This window comes from Crocuta crocuta, unplaced genomic scaffold (genome assembly GCF_008692635.1).
Source record: "Crocuta crocuta isolate KB4526 unplaced genomic scaffold, BGI_CrCroc_1.0 scaffold177, whole genome shotgun sequence".
In the NCBI taxonomy this organism is placed as follows: domain Eukaryota; kingdom Metazoa; phylum Chordata; class Mammalia; order Carnivora; family Hyaenidae; genus Crocuta; species Crocuta crocuta.
The window spans coordinates 3,836,949-3,856,504 of record NW_027531880.1 but is presented as its reverse complement, the minus strand read 5'-3'; the positions used below and the strand labels follow the sequence as shown (position 1 = coordinate 3,856,504).

The window sequence follows — 19,556 nt, the reverse complement described above, 5'->3', positions numbered from 1 at the left end:
TTGGGAGAGAGTCAAGAAAAGAGTCATTTTCATAACAATTAAAAAAATCAAGGTAATTCCAAAACTTCTAAAAAGCGTCTAATGTGCAGACTGCAGCATTCTCTAGGCATCATGNAGACCTGTGCGCTGGTGACAGGCACCAGGGCCGTGGGGGCTCGGTCGGGAGGGAGCTTCTGTGCTACTTGGAAGGTTTGATGTGTCTGAGGACACCTCAGAGGAGCGGCAGGGCGGAAGGTGACAGGACGTCCACAAACAAAGGCCCTTGTGAGCGAGAAGAGCCTGCCAGTCTCTCTCCTGCCCCTAGAGGGCGCCCGCCGCGCAGGGCGGGGCGGATTGTGCTGATTCGGGCCTCGCTCCGCCGGAGGCTCTAGGGTAACTTTAAGGCTCTTCCCTGGTGGCACCGAGGCGAGGAACAGCCAGCTGTCTGCTTCCTTCCTGCTCTGACCGAGGGCCTGGCCTCGGAGGGGCTCCGTCCTAGCCCGGGGCCTCCAGGCGGCCAGCGGCTCTCTCCTCCTCCGGCTCTCCTCCCCCTGGGCCTGTGGTCAGGAGTGGGCCCCTCGCCCGCCTCTCCGAGTGGGGCGGAGGGGCTTGGTCAGAGTGGGGGCACTGAGGCTGTCCAGCCTAGGCCCCCCATCCTGTGGGCTGCCTGGACTTAGAGCACCAAGTTGGCTCTGGGAGACCTTGGCGGTGGGGGGGTGGCTGACTTCTAAGAACTGGCAGATACATTCAACTAGGCCTACTCCCTTCCTTCCTCTTTCACTGAAAGACAGGCTGTAGCTCCTTCTCCTGCAGCCCGGAGAAGTCCTCAGGAGCTGAGCTGTTAGTGCTTTGTACATACTGCTAAAGTGTTTCTATTGGTTTGCATAGTATTTATTGTTTTTCATATACACAAGGCTGATTACTGTACAGTTTACACTTTGAACACAGACTATGATATAAGTGCTTGAAGATATAGAAAAACCTCCTCTCTATTGAACATGCTGGTGCAATCCTGGGACAGCCACCGGCCCGCCCCCAGCTGAGAGAGAAGACCCTTGCAGATGGGGCACTGGCTCCCTTTGAGCCCTACAGCTAAGCCTGGGGGTCCTCGCCTCTGATTCTTAAGTCCCTAACACAAGGAACCCCGAATGCACTCTAAAGGTAATGATTTTCCATTGGAAGATGATTAATACTGAGACTGGCAGAGAGAGAGAGAGACAGAGAGAGAGAGAGAGACAACATAAAAAAATTCCAGTTTATCCACAGGAGATTCTATACAGCTTTGGACGTCACAGTAAAATCTGTGTGTATACTGAGGAGACGGGAGAGGTGCTTTTCTGTGTGTGTGTGTGTGTGTGTGTGTGTGTGTGTATGTGCCTGTGTGTCCTGAATGTCATATAGAGCTTTCTGGGAGGAGCGGCCCCCTCAGGGAGGCGGAGGGGACGTCACAAATGGAATGGAGGTGTGTGGTGGTGGGGAAGGCTGGCAAGTGGGGACATGGGATTAAGGTGCCAAACTGATTTTGTGCCTAGTTTTCTTTTCTGTTTCTTTTTTTTTTTCTTTCCAGGAAGCCCACGTGGATTTCCTACAGATGAGGTTGAAAAAAAAGTACCCTGTAACAAGTCAAAATTAAAATGACTTAAAAAAATATATCATCCCCAGCCACAAAAGAGCCCTTGTTCACGTTTGCGTTCACACGCTCTCTCGAGCTCGTTTTCTATCCCTCTCTCTCTCCCCCCGCCCCCCTTCTTGAGGCATTTGTCCTGATTCCCAACTGAGATCCGTCGTTGCTAGAGGCAGGATTGAGGACTGTAGGCCATGCGTCTACAGTCAGTCGTTCATGCGAATAGGAGACTAAAGGAAGTCCCTTACAGAGATCATGCCGTTAGCCTAGAGGAACAGGCGCGCCACTTCTGTAGCCCTCCGCTCCAGCTCTCCTCCTGTGTGCATGGCAGAGTGTGTGTGGAGTTCAAGGGTTGGGTGTCGAGGTGTGATCCTGAGGGACACAAAGAGAGAAAGAGTTACTTAGACTGTTAAGGTGCAACTCCCAGCAAATCCCCCAAATACTGAGTTTTGCGCTGGCTGTGTAGGCAGGGTCAGATTCAGGAGAAGCGGCCAGCATCCCCAAGCAAGGCAATGCAGTGAAAGGCGCTGAGCTCAGAGCCCCTGACCGTCCTGAAATACCAGCCTTCCTCTTCCCACTCCCCAGCCCAGAGATGGCCCCTCCGGCGCGGCGGCCCAAGCCTGCCCCGGTCCCCTACTGCATGGGTGAGCTCTGCAGAAAAGCCTCCTGTGGGTGTGCTCCGTGCCTCGGAAAGGAGGCAGGAGGCTCCCATGCCCACAGTCACCTGGGGGGAACCCATGAGTAGATCCTTGTACCTAGGAAAGGGGCCAAGTTCATAAGCCAGGGCTTGTGCTAAAGAAGGGAGCGAGCATGTCCTCCACTTTTTCAGTTTGGTTCAGCCAACATGCATTGATGTCTCTGAGTGCCAGCCCTGGGGACCCAGAGACGGAGCAGACATGAGGTAAGGAGCTCACGGCCCCAAGGGACGGCAGTCTACAAGCTCTCACTGTCAAGTGCCTCTGGCTTCTCTCCCCATGCCCCTGGGATGAACAACCTCTGCAGTGGCAGAGATCTTGGAAAAAAACAAGTGTGTTCTCCCTAGAATATTATGTATCTCAGGCTGGCAGACAGCAGCTTTGCCTGCAGAGTTAAGTCCCAATTCTGTAGCCCAAGATTCACGAGGAGACACCACCCCTGCCACCCCATGGCGCCTCCTCCTCCAACCTGGGGTGAGAACTCCGTGTTTCCAAGACTAGCCACTCAGGATTCTGTCTGCGGGACCTGGGGATGGGTGGCGAAAAGGAGCACACAGAAATAAAGAGGCTGACAATCTCCCGGAGAGGGTAGGAAGTGACTCAGAAAGGCAGAAACTCATTCTGCGGCAGAGCTGTCCCCAGACAGGGAGCTGTCCTGGGCCCTACAGGTGACGTGGTTAGGGAGGAAGCTGGAGAGGGTCAAGGTGAACTCAACCCCGAGCGGTTCTCCAGGGATGGGAGGGTGGTGCTAGGTTCGGCGCCAGAGGCCGCCGCAAAGCGAAATGTCAGGCCTTCTGCTGTGGCTCAAAAGCACTGTCACCCTGGAAAGCAAGACTCTTCCATCACTTCCCTGTCCGCCAAGCCGGTCTCCTCTGAGCCCTCGACATCCACGGTGCCCCGCACCACTTCCTGCCTCGTCCGAGGCTCATGGATGCCATCGAGTTCCCTTTCTGCTAAAGCTTGGCTCACCACCTTCAAGACCTCTCCTCCAGGGAGCCTCCCTGATAACTCCAGTGCCTTCTCATTTCTCCCCCTCATTTCTGGAAGCTCCCCGCTGCCTCTGCTTTGTATTCAGAGCGATCACAGAGTGTAGCGGTTAAGACCAGCAACTCTGAAGCCAGCCACCTTGCCTGAGTTCATATTCTATCGCTGCCAGTTCCCTTGGTCATGTTACTTACACTCGCTGTGACTCAGTTTCCCCTGCTATAAAATACGGGCAATAATAGGATATACCTCATTAGATTGTGGTGATGTTTCAAAGAGCTACAAAATGCTTGGGACAGTGTATGTGGATGTCAACTTTGGGCTCTCTGGAAACGCCACTGTCTTTGTGCTCTTTCCTGGGTCACACCTGCAGCACCTGCCTGGCTGGGGTACAAACGCTCTGAGGGTAAGGGCCAGGACTTACCCTTCCCAGTGGTCGGTGGTCCGTCCCCCTAGTGCCCACCCCAGTGCTGAGCACGCCTCAAATAAGAGACCCTTTAAAATCTTGAGCCTGGGGAAAACAGCTTACCATCTTCCACTTTTCTGCCCAGACACAGAGCAGAGGAGAGAGGTGAGGCCTCAGAGATCATTCTATGGCAAATGCTCATCTTGTCCTTGGGTGAACTGAGGCTCCAGGAGGAGCAGTGAGGGGCTAGCGGGAGCACCCAGCGGTGGCAGGCGATAGGAGTGGAAGGCAAGTCTCCTGGCTGCGTCCTGGGCCTCCACCGCCCTGCACCTCTTGTGGGGGGGAGGTGCCCCGAGGGAAGGTCTCACCCTCTAAAGAGCTGAGAGAGCAGCCCCCCCGACTCCCAGTGACAGCGCGGCTCAGTGCCTATCCCAGTCCATCTGCCCTCACCCTACCCAGTGTCTGTGGGCCTCCTCCCAGCTCCCTCAGCCCCAGACTCGTACCCCTGCAATGGCTAGGGAGGAGGGTGGGCTATGACTTAAAACAGCAAAATGAAACATGACCCCTTGCCTTGCTGCCCCTTTGGCCACTGAGATGACCAACTGCTTAACTTTTAAACTTACTAAAACATTCCACTGTCAGAGCTAGAACACAAGGTCTTGCAACCACAGCGTCTGAGCGGTAAAGCATCTCTTAAAAAACAGCACAAGATGGGGGCACCGGGGTGGCTCAGTCGGTGAAGTATCCGGCTTTTGATTTCAGCTCAGGTCATGATCTCAGCCCTTCATTGGGCTCTGTGCTGACAGCGGAGGGCCTACTTGGGATTCTCTCTCTCTTCCTCGCTCTCAGGCCCCTCCCCTGATGCCTCTCTCAAAATAAATAAATAAATAAAGCTAAAATTTAAAAAAAAAGAAAAGGAAAACAAGATAAAGCTGCAGCCTTGTGCTGAGGCTTCCTGAGAGTCCCGAAGCTGGAGCCACGCAGACGCAGAGGAATGCCAAGACCCCATGCCTGCCCAGGACGTGGGCAGACAGAGCGCGATGGGCTGCGCCTGCACAGCCCTCCAGCTGCCCGCTCCGTGCTGCTGTTCTCACACGACCGACACCCAAATTCTTGGACCTACGTACTTGGGCACAAGGCAAAACCCACCAGCTGCTTCTGCCATGCACAGCCAGGCCTGGACTCCACAGGGGTTCTGTGGCTTCTTACCCACCACCGGAGAGCACCCCCTCCACCCACCGGGCCTTAGCTACAGAATCCTTCTCAAGGTGGGAGTGACTGGGGGGATCAGATGGGTGAGGGAGCTTCTTCAGGTCTCACCCCTAATGGGGGTGTTCTGTTGTCTTTCAACAAACTATAACCATCGATGATTCCGCTCGGCCCACTTTTTAAATATCACGTCTACAGCCGTGCCGCATCACCTCTGAGGTTTGGAAGGAAAACCGAAACTGGTCGGAACTCGCTCCTTAATACACATAAAAATCACCTGAGAAGCTTGATGGAGAGTCCTGAGTTCCAGGATTTTCACTCAGTAGGTCAGGGACAGCGACTGGGAACGTGCATTTTAACCCAACTCTCGGATGATGGTGACACAGGATGTCAGTGACGCTTTGAGAAGCAGTTGGGTGAGCATTTAACAATGTATACGGCCTTTCACAAACACACCCCTCCGTCTTCGTCACCATCCGACAAGGGAAGAGTGGCATCGCTGCTATTCTATGGCTCAGGAACCCGAGGCTTGGAGAGGCCAGCTGACCTGCCCTGGGTCATGCTACAGTCTTGTCTGCACTGACTGAACGCAGATGTCATTCACCCTTCACGACAGCCTGCCCAGTTGCCATGACTATTGCTAAGCCTCTCTGTTGAGGTGGAAGGGACTGTGTGCAATCTCCCTCACGGGGACGGAGGCTCAGGACAGTCAAATGACTAGTACAAGGCATGGCGACCTGGAGAAACAGCAGGAGCCGGGCCTTGAATAGACTCCCAAGCCCCAGCTTTCACTCTCTGTGAAACAAATACAGTCAGTTCTTGCCATTCGCGGTGGTCATGTTCCAGAAAGTAGCCAACACTGAACCATTGCCCTCAAGGAAAATGCCGTTAGGTGCCTGTGAACCTCTGTTGGCCACGTCTTTGTCAGACAATGAACACATAACCTTGATTTACGTTTCTGTATAAAGACACCTTATTTAAAACATACTGTGGATTCCTTAACGTTGAACTCACCACCAACAGCGCTCTAACTCACAGCAGCGAATCTTATCTAATGTACGTCTTTGTCCCTGTAGGGCACCTCACAGCCTTTTGCTCTTAGGAACACCAGACAGCACTTTGGCACTAGGCCTCGGAGCCATTTTAAACAGCAAAATCAACAAAAAGCATAAAAATGCAAAAAATGTGGCACTTGGGGCACCTGGGTGTCTCAGTCGGTTAAGCGTCTGACTTCGGCTCAGGTCATGATCTCATAGTCGGTGGGTTTGAGCCCTGCGTAGGGGTCTGTGCTGACAGCTCAGAGCTTGGAGCCTGTTTCAGATTCTGTATCTCCCTCTCTCTCTGACCCTCCCCTGCTCACGCTGTCTCTCTCTCTCTCTCTCAGAACTAAAGAAAATATTTACAACATTATCCCCTGCTCACGCTGTCTCTCTCTCTCTCTCTCTCTCTCTCTCAGAACTAAAGAAAATATTTAAAACATTAAAAAAAAAAACAACCCATGGCATTCAACAGCTTGCAAAAAGGACACCCCGTTGATAGCACGAGAGCCCCGTCAAGGGGGCAGACTGCCGTCTTGTTCGCCCTCAGCGGGGAGCGTGGACCAGGGCGATGCCAATTTCTCGCCATGATGTATGTGTGTCTGTGAACGACCGTGAAAGCACTGTGAGTGTGGGTTTGGGGGTGGCCATAAATCTTAGCCAGCAGGCAAATCTGCGAGTGTGGAATCCGTGAACCCCAAGGGCTGACGGTACATGCTTATGAGTGGGTGGCAGTAAGTACTGAGGGTGAGAGGGCCGTCGGCCCTTCACGCCCTTCACCTTCTGCTCTGCAGCCCTGGTCTTGCTGGGGGGGAGGGGCACTGCAGGCCGCCCCCACCAGGCCCTTTGGGACCTAGGCAGGAGCCTGCCTCCACACCGGCTCCCTCGCCACTGTCCCCACCCTAACAACTTCGCCCGCCCCTTCTTAGCAGAGGCCCCGGCACGGTGCTGGAACCAGGCTGCCTGGCTCTCCAGACAGCCAAGCGCCGTGTCCGGAACCGTGTCCTCTGCAGGTCTCAGCCACCTTGCAGATCATCCATAGAAAAAGTAAAAAGAAGAACTTCTAGGCTCCTCCCCTCCCCCCAGCCTGGCTTCTATCTCGGCTGCCTCTCTCCTGTTGAGGATCATGAGTAGAACAAACCCGACCCAAACAGAAGCTGAAACGTAAAGCCGCCGCCGCGCCGCACGGAACGTTAGGCAGAAGAGGACACTTCCTTCCACGCTCCGTTCCTTCTAATTATCTGCACTGTTGGATTCTCTCCAGGACTCATCGCGGCTAAGCCACTAACCCGGCAGCCTGGCGGGGCCCCCCCCCGGCAGTGCCAGGGTTAACACTGTGACCTCCTTAAGCTGCTGAGGAGTCATGTCTAATTTTATCCTATCACTGGATCCGCAGGCAAGCGCTGAGGTATGTTGGGAAGCCCAGAGCCAGCACTTCTGGTGGCTCGGGAGGCAGCGGCCCTGCTTTTTGCTGAACACAGAAAGCCTGAGCCTGCTCTTCCCTTGGCCCAGAGCCACCACACCCCCGGGGGTTGAACCAGCAAGAAGCTGGTCAGTGCAGTGCTGGGGCCAGAACGCTTCCGTGCTTCCTGCCGACTCCCACCCCGATGCATCCTGTACTGAGCTGCCCCGAGCGGGGCACAGTGAACGGCCTCGGGGCAGCTCAGTACAGGATGCCTCAGGGAGGACGGAGGTCAGAGCTGGCCACGGAAGCCCCCTGCACCGCACGGGCCACCAGGAGCGCCTTCGCTGTGTCTTCATGGCCCTCCCTCACTGCGAATCACTGCACACCGCTGCTCCTCAGCCGCGCCGCCCCCATGCCCACGCGCCGTGCACCCAGCCCTGACAACCCTCTGAACCGGCTGGGAGATCGCCATCCACCCCCCAGGCCTGTTCCCTTCACCCTTTCCTAGAAAGCAACAGGGTGACGTGTCTCAAGAAACATCAGAGAATCGGTGCCTTGCGTTCACCAGGATTTTCGATCGGTTCCAGGTTCAAGAGTCAGTGTCGTCCTAAGTCTGTCACTGCTGGAGCGCTTCCGACGGACTTGCAGTGAAATGGCACAGCCTCGGCATACCCTACTGTGCTCCCTGAGACCCGTTCCCCTCCTCCAGATCCCCCTTGCTTGGCTTTGAGGATAATAGCACCACTGAGATTTACTGAGTGCTTTCACTCAGCATGACCTTTTTTCAAATCTGCATTTTCGCACTCCCGGAGAGGTCATCAGCAGATAGTATTGTTGGCTGTCTTCTCGAGGAGGAAAGGGAGACTCAGAGACGCAGTTAGTAGTCTGGGAAATGGGAATCTGTGTCTCGAGGCCATGGCACCACTGTCCCCCCTAAATCATGCCGGGGGTGCCACGTGGAGGGGTGAGCTCCCCGGTAGAAGGGGGAGATGTGAGGAAGTGAGCGGCCATTCCCAGGACCAGCCACTCCGCAAGGACCAGGCCATGCAGAAAGGATGCAGAAAGACGGGGTTACCTCCAAAGAGGCCATGTGAGGGGACGGGCTAGACATCATTGCTTCCCCCTTTTCAGGCTGGCCCGCTTCACTATCTGAGCCCCCTTCCTGTTCTCTATCAGGTCCGGCTGCAGGCCACTCCCTCTCAGCTCCACCTGGAGACAGCAGCAGAGACAGAACGCAGGACAGATCACATAGAGAGACAGGCAAAAAGTAGGATGGGAAGGAACGGCCCTTCCGAGGCCGTGGAAACCCTGCCTGCCAGGGAGGAAGGAGGCACGTGGGAGACCAGAGGAGGTGAGCACGGTCTGAGCAGCAGACTGGAGCCCAGAGAGGGCGGGCGCACAGGTGAGCAGCTGGGAGAGGTGACGGGCGCCTGGGAGGGCCAGAGCCTCCTGGAGGCCCCAGCCGCCGCAGTACCTTGGCATGTGTCATAAAGTAATCAATATCAGCTTCCATCTCACTAGGGTCCTCCGGGGGCCCCTCAGCAATCACCTCCTCGTGCTCCTGGGTGTCATCGGCACCAGATGAGTCAATCTGCCGAACAACTTTGCGAATGATCTGGAAAAGAGAGGGAAGGGAGAAAAGGCCCGTGAAGCCATTGGAACAGAGGATGAGAAGAGCAGGTCCCCGGGAGCGAGATCTGGGGGACAAGAAGCCTTTGTCCTTTGTCCTAAGGTGCCCTTCCTTGAGTGGCCAAGAATGGGGCCTGGTCTCTGACCACCTCCCATCACTGTGTGGAAAACAAGTTCTGGGCAGCCTCAGAGGGGCTGGAATTCGCAGATGGGTCTCAGCTGACGTCATGAATCATCAGGGTTTGCCTCTTCATACTGTTGGAAGGTCATGCTGTCTTCCCCACACTGTGCTCTCCTGAGGGCAAAGGGTACTTCCTTTTCATCTATGGTATTCCATGCGCTTATGCTCCCTTATTCAGTCACCTGAATATTCTGTTTCCTTGGTGCCCACCGTGTACTAGGCCTGGGAGATGAACAAAGTAAGACACAGTCCCGGTCTGCATGAAGCACACTTCGCAAAAGAAAAGATGGACACACCTGACCGGTCTTGCTTCAACAGCGGGAGCAGCACCGCAGTGGAAACACATACAGGGTCTTCCCTTTGCTCCTCCTCCCCCTTCTGCCCAGACCTACTCCGGTGCCCAAAACCTGACAGGCAAAATCAGGTCTACTGAATTAAAACCTGCTACCACAGGTAGCGCCTCCACAGCCTTTTTGTTTTTGGAGGCCGGTGGTAGTTCGGGGACCCCCATCCTGCTGTTTCCAGGGCTAGACATCACTGGACTAGTTTGGGCTGTTCCATGGAGTCTTCTAGAACAAAGTAGCAAGAGCTGAATTCAGGCTGAATCGGGTAAAGTGGCTTTGAGGAATGTCATGCCGGACCTCAGGAGACCAGAGCTTCCGGCACCTGAACCGTCTCTTCGGAGCCTTGTCTACCCTCTGCGAGGGCGGCAGCGAGAACCTGGGAGATGAGTCCAGCACCATCTACCTCCCCCCGCCCCACGTCTCTTCAGCTCAGGGTGACTCTGTGCACCCACCTTCTTGGTGACAATGTTGCCCTGCTCATCTGTGAACTGTTCCTCGGTCACCTGCTCCCCTGGAATATTCTGAAACTCATTCCCCTAGGGTTGGAGAAAAGGAGAAAACTCAGGATTAGGAGGCGGGCAGTCTGGGAGAGACATGGAGGAGGAAGAAAAGAGCAGCAGCCAGCAGCTGCAGGCGGACGAAATCCACTGCGGCAGGAAACTCCAACTCAGCAAGTACTGGCAGCCAAACCGGGGGCTCGTCGAGGCGTGAGCCCCCGAGGGCCGTGGGGCCCGACGACAGCAAGGAGCCCCAAGCTTGCAAGAGCCTCGCGTGCCTGGTTTCCTCAACAGGGAGCAGGCAAAACCGGGCTGATTACACACGTTTTGCAAAGGAGGCCCAGAGGGAGGGAGGGAGGCACCTAGTTTATATTTCGACAGCACTTTCCAGTGTAGAAAGCCCTTCCACAGACACCGAGGCCCGGAGCTGAGCCTCCCCGTGCCACCGCGGCAGGGTGGGCTGTGCGGACGCCGCCCCCGGGCCCCTGACGTGGGGTCCCGCACCGCCCCCCAGCTGCTGCCCGCGCAGATCGCAGTGCCGTGCCCTCAGCCCTGCCTCCTGCCTGGTGGTTACCTTCAGGAAAACCCGACGCCGGACCACCCTGGTGGAGATGGTCTCCTCGTCGTCACTCACGCCCTCGCTCTCCCCCAGCTCCTTGTCCAGCTCCTGGTGGATGTGCTTCAGCACAAAGCACAGGGAGCCCTTGACAATGTGCATCACGTTCTGACAGCTGACCAGAAAGAAGCCCAGGAGCACTAGACTGACCAGGAGCTGGGTGATGAAAGTCCACATCCTCACCTCCTCAGCAGCTGGGCCCTCCGGGGACTAGCGGGCTCGGGGGTCCGGCCGCTGTGGGGGTCCAGTCTCTCATTCTCCTCTCGGACTCCCAAGTGCCCCTGGGGCCCCTTCCATTCTCTCCCCGCGGGAGACTGGACGGCCCCTCGCTAGAACTGCCCCGCTGAGTGCCCTCCTGCTGAGCAGCCCCAGGCTCTGCCCTCACGCCTGGGTGACATCAGGCTTCGATAATTTTAGCTCCCAAACCAGCTGCTGGGGCTGTCCAACTGGGCTAGAAGGGAGCTGGCAGGTGCGCGTGTCCGGGGCACTGAAAGCGCATGTCAAAGTCACTCTGTGAGTGACTGCTGCCCCGCCCTGTGCTCTCGCCCTCCAGGCCTGTGTGAACCAGAGGCAGTGCTGCCTGGGGACACACACGTTCTCTTTCTGGGACTCCAGGAAAGACATTCGGGAACGCGGCTACTTGTGTGCTTCCCTGGGCTGTCGCTGCCGTGATCAGAATGGAGCTCACCCCAGTGCGTGGGGGTGGGACTGGCTAATAATACCCTGGAAAGACAGTGAAGGGTTTATTTCAAAAACAGCCCTGGAACGAGTGATTTGCTGAGGCGTCGCCAAATTAGCGCAGGGTGGGTCTAGACTGGTGGTGGGGCCACCCGGAAGCCCTTGCAATTCCCATCAGCCCCGAGGGCCGTCGGCACTCCCCGCCCCCCTGACCGGGCACAGCAACCCTAAACGCAAGCATGTAACCGGTGTGTCTATTTAAGGCCTGTCCTCAAAGGCTCTTCCCATGCTGGGCTGTCAACGCCCACGAGCAGGAACCACGCGCTTTAAGCTCGTCTCCACAGGGCTGATTCACAAATGCGGCGGGCAGCAGCTGTGGCCGAAAGGAATCTCACTTTCCGGATCAGGCTGTTCCTCTTTGAGTAACAGTCCACATGGCAGAGGGAACAAAGATCTGGGACCCAGCCAGCTGACCCTGCCACTCACTCACTGTAAGGGCTTGGGAAACCTGGGTACCTGCTCTGGGCCTCAGTTTCCTTCCTCTGTAAAACAGGGATGACTGAAGTGCTTTCCCTGCCCATTCTGGAGAGTGCTGAGAGGCTCACACTACCACTCTGAATAACAATAGCAAACCCTTCCAGGAGTGAGTACTGCTGGCAGGCACGGTTCTACGGTTCTACGGTTCTACGTGCATTTCACACACTAACTCAGTTTAGCCTTCCAACAACCCTACATTTTTCCATTTTACACAGAGGAAACAGGCATGGAGAGATTAAACAACTTGCCTGGTCAAAGAGTAAGGAAATGAGTCACATTGCAAACTCCCATCACTACACGGTACTGCCTCATTTCAAGAAGGAAACACCGGGAAAAATAAAAGCCCAAGGCACCTGCGAAGGAGCTGGGCACTGGAGAGCATTTGGTTTGAGCCCAGCCAAGGAGAGTCCAACTTCAGATATTGCCATCTGGGGACTCAGAGAAGAATGTCCTGCAGGCATCTCAGGCTTGCCTCCCCGGCGCCAAATCATAGGGCATCTCTCTGTCACTGTTTCCAGAGACTTCCTGGAAATACTAGTAAATGGGCGCTTTGCAAACCCTGACCTTAAATGGGCCTCATTATCATCTCCGGGGGCCCGTCAGATGATGAGGACAACAGCTCATGTACAACGTCCAATCTTGTCCTAGCCAGGGAAGGCATTCGGCCTGGGGGCCCTTCACAACCACTCATTCTGACTGGGAAGCAGGGATCCCGACTTTCCTGGCCCTGACCTTGGAGAAGCCCTCGGCCTCTCTGGAACCTCAGTTTCCCTACTGATAAACGAGGCAGTTGGACCCTATGACCTAGAAGGTTTCTCCCGTGGTCCCCTACGCTGCCCCTGCTTTCCCCCAGTGCTCCTGTTACCAAAGGCTGACTGCAGAAGGGCCATGCATAAGAAGGCTCCCAGCATCTTTCTCTTTCCCCAGGATTCATGATCACAAGCCTGGTTAAGAGCACCCATGCTCTTGGCCAAGTGCTTGCTGTTAGCAGCAACAGAAGTGCCAAAGACTAGCCTGCAGGCCACGAATGCACAGGGTGGTCTGGGGTTAAAAACAGGCACAGCTGCCTGTCCTGTTCGAGTCACATACGTGGAGGGAAGTGTCTAAATAAAACCATATCGCAGCCAGCAGCCCAGGACTATTGTGCGGCTAACCTAGTCGTGGGGGCCCCAAGATGCATGCTAGGGCTCAGGTTCAGGTAGGGCAGACAGAGAAGAGAAAGCAACAGAGGGGAGGGAGAGGAGGAAAGGGCTCCCAGATGAGGAAACGGTGCTGTCTGAACCAAAAGAAACCAAATAGACACAGAATGCATCGTTTTTGCACACGCTAAAAATACGTCTGCACAGAAGGGCCATGCGGATTTTATAAAAGTGCATAAGTTAAAAAGGCACGCCTTAATAAGGCGTCTGGGATTCTTTCAAAACACCGTGTTGGGGGAAAGAAGAGCGGCGGAGGCATAGGTGAAACAAGATTGGCCGTAACTGGGTTACTGAAGAGCTCGGGTGGTGTGTGCATGGAAATTAATATGCTGTTCTGTGTTTGTATTTATTTGCGGCTTTTCAAAATACAAAATATTCCCGGAAACATATTAAAATGGAAGTCTATGGGAGTGGGAATGTAGGGGGGCAAGAGAAGTGAAAGGGGAGTGAAGCTAAAGCGACCAGAGAACGAAGTACAGCAGGGCAAACCCAAACGGAGGAGGGACGTCTGAGGGAGGCGGAAGCTGGAAATCAGGAGCGAGGCCGCCAGCCTCTCCTGGTCCCCCTGCAGAGCCCCTCGCAGGATCACAGGATTCCTGAGCCAGCACACCTTGGCGGTGATCCATTCACTCCTCCTTTACCACTGAGGAAACCCAGATGCGGAGAAGAGAGTGGCTTGTCCGTGGCCACACAGACCACGGCAGGACCAGAGTCAGCCTAACACTCAGGTCTCTTTGCTCTACACGCTTCCTAAAACACCATGGAAAAAGAAAACAAACAAAAACCACGGCTTTGGACTCCGCCAGACCTAACTGCAAAGCCCGCCTCTGATCCTGTGACCTTGGACAATCGGCTCAGCTGTCAGCTGCCACGTGGAAACGACAACAGAGAGCCGAGGCAGTGTGAGCATGACAGCATAGGCCGTGTGCCTGGGATGCTCCCTGAATATTACTTTCTTCCCTCAGCAGACACGGGGCTTTGTAGCCTTGCTTCTAGAGGAAGTGAAGTCACCGCCACAACTTTTAAAGAAAGGAAGCATGCTCGGCCCCAGGTCCTGACTGAATGACAGGCGGCCCCCGGGCCTCAGGCCCCTCCAGCACCGACAGGCATCGGCAGGTGCCTCCGTGGGCGGCTCACCTCTGCTGTCTGGGAGAAAGTGCTCTGAGCCTCCTGCACCCACTCCTCGTGGCTTTGGCGTCTCCATTCCCTGTCGGCCTGCAGGCTCTCAGCGTCGGGCTGCTCCTCCCAAATGTGCTCAGTTGCAGACACCAGGACCTTCTCATACTCCTGAGACCCACTGGGCTCCAGCTCTTTGATGGTGGTGATCGTACTCTGGAATGAGTGTGGGCCACGTACGACATCCCCTTGCCAGGAGCTCTGAGTATCTTGTAGGTATGACACAATGGAGCCTTCTTCCTCCCAGTCCTGCAGTCTGGGGTCCAGAAAGAGAGAGAGGGCACCTGGTCATCCCTCAGGCTCTGGCCGCTCAGACACCCTTCCCCTCCAGAGCCCTGGCTCCACATCCCACACTGCACACTTGCGGGACGGGGCTGCATGAGCAATTACACACAGTCAGCACACAGCCCTGTCCAGAGAGGCACAAACGGTACAAATGCTGCCCGGGCGGAGAGGCCCGTGGGGACCAGTGCCCCTGGCCCATCCCTTTAAGTGGATGGCTCTCCACCCTCGGCTCTTGAGGCACTTGGCTCACAGTGACGGCTGCCACCCGGGTCTCCATGCCCATCATCTCCTCTGCCTCCTCTCCAGCCCTGCAAGACACCCGCACTCCACAGTCCTCATCCCAGTGCGCATCCAACAAGGTGGGCACTCTGTCCCTGCAGAAACACGACCTTCTATGGCTTCCGGGACACCACATTTGCCTGGTTCCCCACCACCCCCACCGGCTACCACTTCTCAGTGTCCTCTGTCAGTTTCTCCTAATTTCTCTGACTTCTGAACACTGGGCCCCACGGTGGCCTCATCTCTACCTACATCCACTTCCTACGTGAGCTCGTTCAATCCATGGCCTCACAGCCCGCCTGTGTGCTCATCATGCCCAGGTGTGCACACAGCATCTCTTCCCCAAGCTGCAGGCGTATATACCGGGCTGCCTCCCGCATGTCTCTGCTCTGGGAGGGAGGCGGGAGGCGGTCTAACAGGCACCTCAGCGATAGCACGGTCAAATCCGTACTCATGACCTTCTCCCCAACCTGTTCTGCTCAGTCTTCCCCACCCTGCACAGCACAGCCTCTTCATCCTTTCAGTTGTCAGGTGGAGGACACCAGGGAGCTCTCAGGCTTCTCTCTTTCCCTCACACTCCATGTCTTATTTGCCAGCACTTTCAAGCACGTATCCCGAAACACAATCATTTCTCACCACCAGCACTGCCGCCATCTTGGTCCGAACCAGCAGCAACTCTTGCCTCCTGGCTCGTCTCCCTGCCTCCACCCGACTCGTGGCCCTGTCAAGCTGTCCTCAAGGCAGCTGCCACATCACCTCACTCCCTCTGCTCATAACCCTCCAGCGGCTCCCCATCCCACCCAACAAAGGCCAAAGCCTTTCTAGGACCTCGAGGCCTGACGTGTCTGGCCCCATTAGCTCTCTCCATTACTCTGCTGTGATCAGTGACCTTCTCACTGGTCCTCGACCGGGCCACGCATGTTCTACCACAAGGCCTTTGCGCTGGCTGGGCCTTCCGCTGGATAAGTCCCCTCTCGTATTCACACGGCTCATCCATTAATTCCTTCTGGTCTTCGCTCCAACGCCCCAGGCCCAGGCCTCCCCTGCTACCCAATCCCTCGTTTCAGCCATCCCCTCTCTACACAGGTACCGGCGTCTTACCCCCTTCCCTCCTTTATTTTCCTTTTTAGCACTATCATCTAACCTTCCCCTTTTAATTACTTTCCATTTCATTGGCTTTATCTCATTTATTGTCCGTTTCCCCACTAGACCACAAACTTCCTGCCGATGGGAGACTTTTCTGTGTTTTGTCCAATGCCGCATCCCCAGGTGCCGGGCACACAGCAGGCACGCAACCCATACTGCTGGGTGAGTCAACGACATGCGCTTGTCCCCACTGGAGGGCTGACCAAGGGCAGAGAACCAAGCTGTGCCACACCCTGACTAGCGCCAGGCCTTCTGGCTCCCCACTCGGCGGCCCTGTTCTGACAGTGGTGCAGCGGCCGGCACGCAGGGTGCGCGTCAGTGCCTGCGCTGTCGGGCGATGGCCTCTGTCACAGGCATGACAGTATTTCACTTTAAATCCTCACAGGCTCCAATTCTCTCCACTACACAAAGGATTCCTTTAGGAAACGGAAATGAAACAAAACAAAACCTTGCTGTCTCCTCTTGTAAATGGCTTTCTCGTCCCTCCTACATCGGCACTTGGGTCACTGAGTACTGAGTGGACCCAGTCAGCCTGGGCTTCTGAGAGGGGCTGAGGAGGGATGTGAGTGGGAAGAGGGAACGAGAACAGATGTCCCACGGCCTGGCCAGACCTGAGCAACCTGGGTGTGCTGGGTGTGCACAGCCTTCCGGAAGCACGTGAACTCTCTCCTTGCTTTAGGGAAAATTTAGGAAGCGATACGGAGGAAAGGGCCACCAGTGCCCCGTTCCTAGGCCAGTCCAGGAAGGCAAAAGTGATCCTCTATACTCTGCCCAGACCTGGGCGTATGGTGGGCCCACTGTCATGGACGTGAGTAGGGCCTGTGGCCTGAGACCCGCGGCGTCTGCATTAGGCCCTCCTGCCTCAACTCCCCTGCTACAGGCACAGGCCAGGAAAATCACCCGTCTCTCAGCAGTTGTAAGTTCCGCCCTGCCCCGACAGGCCCACCAGCCTCACGCTTTCAGAGGGGGAAAGCAAAAGGCACCAGTTATCAGCTTGGTCGAACCCAGGCTGCGAGAGAATAACTTCCCTGGACCCCACTCCTTCTGGGTTTCTAATGGTCTTCGACAGCACACGCCCAGCAGAGACAGGGTCCCAGAGCGCCTACCCTCAGCTGCACTTTGGAGAGGTGGCTGTCCCAAGCCTTATAATCTCTCTCTCCTAATGCCCTCCCCTGTCCCAACGCCCCAGCCTCTCCCCTGCTGGCCACACCCCGGGGCATCTTGGGCGAGGACCCGCCTTTACAGATCACTGCTCCACTCCTACAGGACAGAGGACTGAGCACGGGCTGGGTGATTCACAGGCCAGCCGGCACCACGCTGAGCTGCTTTGCTCCTGGGCATTTAGAGTGCAGGGTCAAGGTCAGCAGCAGCACCTAAGAATTCCCTCTGTACTCACTGTCAGGCCCCATCTCACCCAAAGCCCAGGAAGATGAAAGGCATCTGGTCATGGCAGCCCGGCCCTTACCTGTCCTGGCTCGTCTCCATCACCCGACTCACGCTGGGGGATTCTGTGATGCGGGCTTGCACCCTCTGCTGGCCTGAAACAAGAGACACTTCATTCTCTGAGTCCTGCCCTGCACCTGTGGAGTCCTCCTGACTCTTACGACCTGGCAGCTTCTCTTCTGACCTCTGACCTTCTTCCTGGTCAAGCAAATCGATAAGGCCATTTGCGGCATCTGAATCCACTGTGTCGTCCTCCACAAGGTCCAGAGAGCCCATTGTGGGGCCCTGGGGTCCCTCGGAGAGCACCCCCTCCAGCTTCCACTCATGGCCGGTGGCGTCAGAGTCCTCGGCCTTGCTGCACTCCAGAGAGGAGTCCTCAGCAGTGACCAGGGAGGGTGTGAGGCCCGCAGACCACACCTGCATGTCAGACATCTCCAGCATGGTGTCATGCTCCGTGGCCGCCAAGGGGATGGCATCTATGACGGCCACCTCGTTCCAGTACTGGTCTGCACGCAGCGGAGAGGGAAGCGCGTAGTGCAGGGAGGCGGGGGACAGCAGCTCGTCCTGTAGCGAGGAGTAACCTGGATGGGCAGACAGAGGGCAACATGCTCCAGAAGCGATTTTTGTCACACACACTTACGTGCAAATCCACGCATGCGCGTGCGCGCACACACACACACACACACTCACACACACACAAACACAGGCACGGCCACTGAAAATGCATGCACATTCCGGGGAGGGGGCTTTCCAAGCTCAGTGTCCAGTGCTCAGGGCTGTGGCTGCTGCCCGGGGCACCGGGACAGGAGAAACAAGGCTCTGTGGGGACAGCCAGGAAGTGGGGGCGGGGAAAAGGGACCCTTTGCTGAATGGCAAAGAGAAGAGATTGGAATTCTTTCTTGTCCAGTTCAGAGCGCTAGATCAAGAAGCCTTGATCCAAAGGATTTGTGCTCCAATCTCTCTAACGAGAGGAAAGCCCACCTCTTGATGTCTGGGCAGAAAGAAATGTTGCTCTTTCTTTGCTCGGAACATTCCTTTAGCACAGTCCTTGAGGGATGAGTCAGGAATGTACCTTCAAGGGAGGGTACTGCCCACCCAGATCTGGGGTGAATCACCAAGCTGACTTGGAGGGGTCTCACGGGGCACACTGAACACCCACCCTCAGTGTGCTGGTCAAATGGGAAACCATTTGGTTCCAGATGAAGTCACTTTCCCTCAAGTTGCAGACTGGTTCTGGAAACTCTGAGTGCTCTAAAGTGGCACAAGAGAGAGTTCCAAGGTTCAAAATAGGGTGTCAGGTCAGGGGGCAGCAGGAGGCCCCAGTGCATCTGCCCTGAAGCCCCTGGCCCGCAGGCACTGCTCTGTTCACGGCAGCTCCAGGTCAGCAGTCAGCCAGCTCAGGCCCCTGCATGCATGGTCACTACAGCCTGTTCCTCGGTCTGTCCCCTGCAACTGTCTCAGACAGGAGTCCCTGCTAGTCTCCTGGTTGGCTCTGGCGTTGGCTCCCTGAGGTCCAGCAGTGATGAGGAGGCTCGTGAGTGGCACGTGTATGTGTGTGAGGAGGCCGAGTGAGAGCCGAAGGCATATTCTGTCAGTTGGCCCCTCTGCTCTCCTCTAGCCCAGGAGTGGGGGTCCATGGGTGGGGCAGAGAGGGCCTCTGTCTCCCCTTCAGAGCTGGTGCCAGTCTGTGGGTGGGGGGAGGGACTGGAACACAAGCTTCTCCCTTCAGCTCTGCTTGTCTGGGGGAACCGGGGCCTAAAGCAGGGCCCCCAGGGATGGGCAAGGCCACCCCTACAGCGTCTCTAAGGACCTCCCTGTGGCCAGGAAGGCCCCTCACCTAGCTCTCAGACTCATCCTGCTGTTTGCCTCTTACCACCCTGCATCCAGCTCTTCCCAGGGCCTGGCCTTTCTTCTGGCCCAATGGGGCCTCCTATCCCAAGTCTGGGACTCAGCTCCTGCTCTCCTAGTTCTTCTCTACTGGACACAAGAGCATCTGTTGCTCTTCTCATTCACTCACTTTTTCAACCAAAAGGTATGAACCGAGGTCTGCCTACATGCCAGGTACCTTGCTGAAGGGCAGAGGATTCCACACACACCAACACACATGAACAAGACAGGTTCCCGTCACCCTCTTCTCACGATGTCTTCCTGCGGCTTCAGCTCACCTTGTTTCGCGCAATCTCTGAGCCTGTCCTATGCTCCCTCCC

At 56.1% G+C, this 19,556-nt stretch overlaps 1 protein-coding gene across 1 annotated transcript in view; it reads right to left on the bottom strand.

Moving 5' to 3' along the window:
• Positions 1-119: 119 nt before the first annotated feature.
• ANK1 (ankyrin 1) overlaps positions 120-19,556 on the bottom strand; it is a 212,501-nt gene continuing 193,064 nt past the window's right edge. The window contains exons 38-42 of the mRNA XM_077773123.1: positions 17,372-17,930; positions 14,158-14,452; positions 9,946-10,029; positions 8,814-8,954; positions 120-1,975 (exon numbers count right to left, since the gene is read on the bottom strand). Coding sequence (XP_077629249.1) covers positions 1,949-1,975; positions 8,814-8,954; positions 9,946-10,029; positions 14,158-14,452; positions 17,372-17,930 — 1,106 coding nt within the window. The 3' untranslated portion in view covers positions 120-1,948. The remainder of the gene's footprint in view (positions 1,976-8,813; positions 8,955-9,945; positions 10,030-14,157; positions 14,453-17,371; positions 17,931-19,556) is intronic.